At 35.2% G+C, this 5,705-nt stretch overlaps 1 protein-coding gene across 2 annotated transcripts; it reads left to right on the top strand.

Annotated features, from left to right (window-relative positions):
- The first annotated feature begins 2,330 nt into the window (after nt 1–2,330).
- On the top strand, nt 2,331–5,470 carry LOC122300100 (BTB/POZ domain-containing protein At3g03510). 2 transcript variants are annotated; one of them, XM_043110504.1, is made up of 4 exons: nt 2,331–2,454; nt 3,168–3,362; nt 3,466–3,508; nt 3,660–5,470. In XM_043110504.1, exons 2-4 carry the CDS (start codon nt 3,331–3,333, stop codon nt 5,247–5,249), a joined length of 1,665 nt encoding a protein of 554 aa, XP_042966438.1. In that variant the 5' UTR covers nt 2,331–2,454; nt 3,168–3,330; the 3' UTR covers nt 5,250–5,470. The 2 variants fall into 2 exon arrangements, with proteins under 2 accessions (XP_042966438.1, XP_042966437.1); XM_043110503.1 differs by having other exon boundaries at nt 2,363–2,507.
- The last annotated feature ends 235 nt before the right edge of the window (nt 5,471–5,705 follow it).

Here is a 5,705-nt window from a genome sequence, read left to right as displayed (position 1 = left end):
GGAATTTGCAACCCAGATATGAAATTTGATCAATGAGGCCGGATCATACCCATAAATTGCAGTTTATATATATATATATATACCTCCTTCTGTCAAGACTTGTGGAAGGGAGATCGCATCCGTTTTGTTTGTTTCTTTTGTTAAAGTTTTTTAATCATTTTTATTTTTATTTTTTTATTTTTGTTGCTGTTTTCAGGATTCTTTTAATTTTTCTAGTTAGTTAGTTTAATTTCAATTATTTGATATTTTGAGCTATTTAGGCTTCTTAATAATGTTTTGTTTTAAAAATGGTTGCATTTTTTTTTTTTTTTAAATTGGAATGGTCAATCAGATATAAAGATGATACCATGTGGTGATCCTCCCATTCAAAATCAGCATTTGAGTTCCTTAAAATCCATGGATATTGTAATGTGCAAAAGATGACAACTCATGGAGATTTTTGCAATAGAATGAAGGGAATTGCTAGGTTCACAAATAGTTTTGTAAATGGGAAATACTTTAGACAGAAAGGTATTATATAAAAATAAACCTATAAATTGATGTAGCTTGATATGTCACGTTTAATTGTATAAGTTATTTTTATTATAAAGTAGATCTAACATATCCCATAAAACCATATTAGTTTATAGGTTTATTTTGTGTAATATCTTTATGTATGTAGCAATTCTCTTTACATATATAAAGTTCACAAATTGACATAACTATATGCTATACATTAGATCTATATTATAATAGAAATAATAATACAATGTATCACATTAAACTACTTCAATTTATAAATTTTATTTGTGAGATTTCCTTATAAACCAAACAATTCTATAGAATCTTGAATCTTGATTTTACAATTATTCTCTAAGCTCCAAATCATCCTAACCAAAGCTTATCCAAAATCGTATGTGGTTTTGTCTTGTTCGAGAGATTCATACCTAAGTTACAATTACCATAGCATACCGGTTAAGATAAAACAGATTTTCAGTGAAAAATACTGTAATGACTAATATTCTTTCATTATTAAATAAAATTCTATATATTTATGGCTATGGACACAAAACCCATTCCAAAAAAATCAATCAAACATTAAGCTATAACATGTTCCGACGCCCTAAGGTTTCAATCTTCTTCTTCCCCTTTTTTTTTGGTTGTATTTTCAGACTTCCTTTTAATTTGAATATGTTTTTTTTTAATATATTCAAATCCAAGGTGCCACGTTAAGAGGGTCATCCAAGCAGTAAGTTTTGGATGGTTAGGTAACAGTAATCAATTGTATTTTGTCATTTCTTAAATGGAAATGTTATTTATATTTATAATTTTACTTACATAAATATACGTGTTGGTGTGTTAAGCTATTCAATTTGTGAAAATTTTAAAATTCAAAATTTGAAAAACAAAACACGAACTTTTTTTTTTTTTTTTGGTTGTTGTTTTGATGTCACGGAATCTATCCAAGGCAAGACTCTTTGGACCCACCCCTGTAAAATAAACCCTAGTACCGTGCACCATATCTTTGAAAGTTTTCTTACATAAAATTGGTTAAATGGCTGGCTTTTCATTAGGGAGTATGGCATCAAAGGATTGTTTGCATCCATGAGATATTGAATCTTGAATATTGAAGGGAATAATACTCCAAGATCAAGGCCTTCACTACTTGGGTCAACCCCTTAGAGTTTGAAAAACAAAACACTAACAAATGAGATTGTTACTCAGTATGTATAATATTGTATATAAAATTGTACATACGTGTAGCATTACTCTTGTTAGTATTTTAGGGACGATTTTTATTTTGTCTTTTTTAGGTTAAACGAGGGTAACTAGGGTAATGCTATATACTCTTAGAGTGTACAATTTTCACGTACTTTCTTTGAAAAAAAGTGAGAGCCTCTATTAAAATATAATTTTTTCTTACAGGACTAAGATTTATCCATTTTTTCAAAAGAAATATGCGGATAATGCACATTGTAGTAACTAGAAATATAATAATTTCTCTTACTTTTTTTTTTTTTTATGTTTTTCAAATTTTATTCCCGTATCTTTGAAAGTAGTATCCAAGCAGGCAGTTCCTTTCTTGATACGTGCATCAAGCAACCATATGCATATAACTTTACATGTTATTAATGATACGTAACTCCATTATTATCGTTTGAAGAATTTTGCTGTTGCCACTGTTCCCTGACTGGGTTGGGTTAAAAAGCAGTTCAACTTCAAATAATTATTTGAAAAACTAGTCAATGTTCAACTCAAAATAACCGAACCCATGCGTGTAGGATAGAATCCTAAAACAAAATCGAATACCCATAAATTTAAATAACTGAATCCATGTGTTTAGGATAAAATCTGATCTCTTGAATGTTGTTGCTAATTTTAGTTTCTCCACATTTCTCTTTTCTACTCGTTTAGTCTTCGCCAAATAATCAATACTACAGAAACGTGCTCTGCTCTTAATCTTCATCTTTCCCAGTAAGCGTGCTCTGCTCTTCCTCTTCCTTTTCAAGCAGTTTCAAAGTTCTGAGGTTCATAATCTTATGTAGAAGGAGCCTCTGATTTATGATTTCACATTGTTTCAGTCCTTTCATGATGTATCTTTATTTGATACCTCTGAAGTCTCTGCTATTCAATGATTCTACATTAAATAAAGGAAATAGAAAAAAACATAGAGATTTGAACAGTTGAAAACAAATTATCTTTCACAATTTGGTTTTTGAAAAAGAAGGCTTTTCACATGTTATATGTGCATGTCTTTGCGGCTAGACTCAATTACACGTTGTATATGCAAAGTAATCTCATCGGATGATGCTAAGGCCTACAGAAATTTCAATTCTTTAAGCATTGCAGTTCAGGTTCCCCCTCATATTTAAGGAGGAGAATTAGTAGTGGGCTTTAATGGTTTTTTGTTGTCTCAAATTTAATAATATCTTCTACTACCACCCAATTCATACAATTTTGGTAAATCATTCAGAACATTTTTTCTCCCTTTGTTTCTTTCTTTCTTTTGGAATGTAAACTATTCACAACTAGACATTCCAAAACATATATAGATGTATCTTTGCCTTTACTTCAGAAAATATGACTCTCTTAACTCTGTCCAATGGGTCAATTCGTTGAGCTGTCTGGGTATGAAGAGGTATATGCTAATAAACCAGAGCCAAAAATTTTCATGTTTCTTTGATAAGGTTGGAGATACAGTTCAATTGTGAAGAGGGAAACCGGGTAGAGACCCATAACAGCCAGCACTTTCAGCTTCCAGTTTTGCACTACCAGGATTTGATAAAGCAAACAACTCCAAACAGCAACTCCTCTGGCTTTGTAAAGTTCAATAGTGAAAGTATTGCACTGATGTTGAGCGGACAGACAGGTGGATCGTCTAGGTGAAAACCTCCTTCCCCGCCGCTTTCTTCTTTATATTTCTAGATGTATTTTGTCTTTTTTAATTTTTTTTGTTTTGTTTTTTACCCCTTCCCCTATTCTCAGGTTGTTGAAGCCTACAGCAGCTTCCCAAGATGTGCAGCTTCTTGTACGTGTGCGCCATTTATGATTTCTTCTTCTCTTTTATCGAATCCCTTCTCTTTTTCTGCATTTATTACATCCTTTCTGGTAAACTAGTGTTACTGCAGCATATACAAAATATAAATGTTCAAGTACTACTTCCATTCATATTTATGTAGGAACTTCTGGCTGCAAGATCAGCAAAAATATCTGAAATACTCAAAGAGAGCTCCCAGGAGGGTCTCTCTCATTTCCTCCAAGACATGCCAGCTGCAGCAAAGACTTTTGATCTTATCATCAAATTCTGCTATGGGTATGAACTGGACATGTCCACTGAGAATGTTGTACCAGTCACTTGCCTTGCTTTTCACTTAAAGATGACTGAAAGTCATAGCAGAAATAATCTTTTACACAAGGCGCTTGCTTTCTTAGAACAAAGAGTCCTCCCTAGCTGGAATGAAACAATTAAGGCTCTCTGTACCGTGGAAAACATATATAAGCAAGTTGTCAATTATGGCTTGGTAGACGCCTGTATAGAGTCTCTGGTTGCGAAGGCATTGGTAGATCCTAGCCTTCTCGGTGAACCAATCAAGAATTCGATCTGTGCTGATTTTATGGAGGATGCTGACATTGTCTATAGGACAGATGCAAGGCGAAGGCTCTTTGATCTTGAAAGGCAGTCAGAGGATTTGACAGTGCTGCCTCTCCTACTTTATGAGTCTATCATTCTTGCAATGAATAAACGTGTTGTCCCACCAAAGAATGTGGCTGTATCCCTCTCTGCATATGCAAAGAAGTGGGTTTCATCCATCTCCACTGGGAGGGAAAAAATGTCAAGTTATAAGAGGAATTCTGAGAGGGAAGTCATTGAAGCTGTGGAAAGGCTTTTATCTCATGAGAGAGGAATCCTTTCTTGCACGGTATTGTTTGACATGCTGCGATCTGCAATAATTTTGGAAGCAAGCTCTGACTGCATAAATGGTTTTGAGGTCCGGATTGGAAAACAACTAGAGGAGGCCACCGTCAAAGACCTCTTTATACCTTTTCAAGGAAACGCTAAGGAAGATATTGAGTGCTTGAGGGAGATACTGAAAATTTTCTATGGAAACTACACTCATTCCAACCTATCAGGATTAATTGCAGTGGCAGAACTCATGGAGGAATTCTTGGCAGAGGTTTCGAGTAACATAGATTTGAAGCCAGAGGAATTTGTTTCATTAGCAGATATATTAATTGCAGCATCGCTGGTAACTCAAAGAAGATCTGATGGAATTTATAGAGCTATTGACATCTACTTGCGCAATCATAGATACCTGACTGAATCAGAGAGAGAGGAAGTGTGCCTAGTGCTGGATTGCCAAAAGATGTCACCTGAAGCTCGTGAGCATGCAGCCAGAAATGAACGATTGCCATTAAGGGTGGTAGTGCAGGTTTTGTTTGTGGGGCAGCTGCAGCTGCGCGACACAATCTTGGGGGAGACACATGATTCTGGCAACAAATTGAGAAAGGAGGTGGGAGGGGATGATCTAGAGAAGCTGGATTGTGGTGAGGAACAAGTGAGGAATGAAATGGAGAAAATGAACCACAAGGTGATGGAGCTAGAGAGGGAATGCTGTATGATGAGGAAAGAGATCGAGAGTGGTTGCAGCCAAAGTGTCAAAAAAGAGAAAGTTGGCATGTGGAGAGAAATGAAGAGGAAGTTCGGGTGCACCACTAGCATGCACGACTATAACTGCCAAATAAAGAAGAAAAAGGTTCATCCAAAATAAGGAATACGACAAGAAGATTCATGCTCCAACTAGTTATTTCTTTGTCATCTAGTTTTTTTCACATTTTAGCTTCCATTGTTCCTTGGTTAACAAGACCAGAGTCCTTTGCTAGGGGGCAGGAAACTGATTGGAAGTCCTGGAACTCTTAAAGTTTTCTAGTTGTTACACCTTTTAAGCTCATCCTGATCAATAATACAAATTGAAGGAGCCCGTTTTTCTCATCTGAAGATGATTTAGAATAGCCACAAACAACAAGAAATCTAGAATTGCAGTGACATCAATTCCCCGTTCCTGGGGGTTTTAGTTAAAGATCCACCACCCTCACAATTCTTCGTCAAATTGCAGGGAGAGGAATTAGAAATTTTGCAGAGGAGGCTTGGAACACTTAGAAAGATCAGAGAAAAAGAGATTCTTACAAGTCAAATCCTGCTACATAAGCAATGTGGAGTGTGTCCA

The sequence above is a fragment of the Carya illinoinensis genome, chromosome 2 (genome assembly GCF_018687715.1).
Source record: "Carya illinoinensis cultivar Pawnee chromosome 2, C.illinoinensisPawnee_v1, whole genome shotgun sequence".
Lineage (NCBI taxonomy): Eukaryota > Viridiplantae > Streptophyta > Magnoliopsida > Fagales > Juglandaceae > Carya > Carya illinoinensis.
This window is presented reverse-complemented; position numbering and strand designations above follow the sequence as displayed.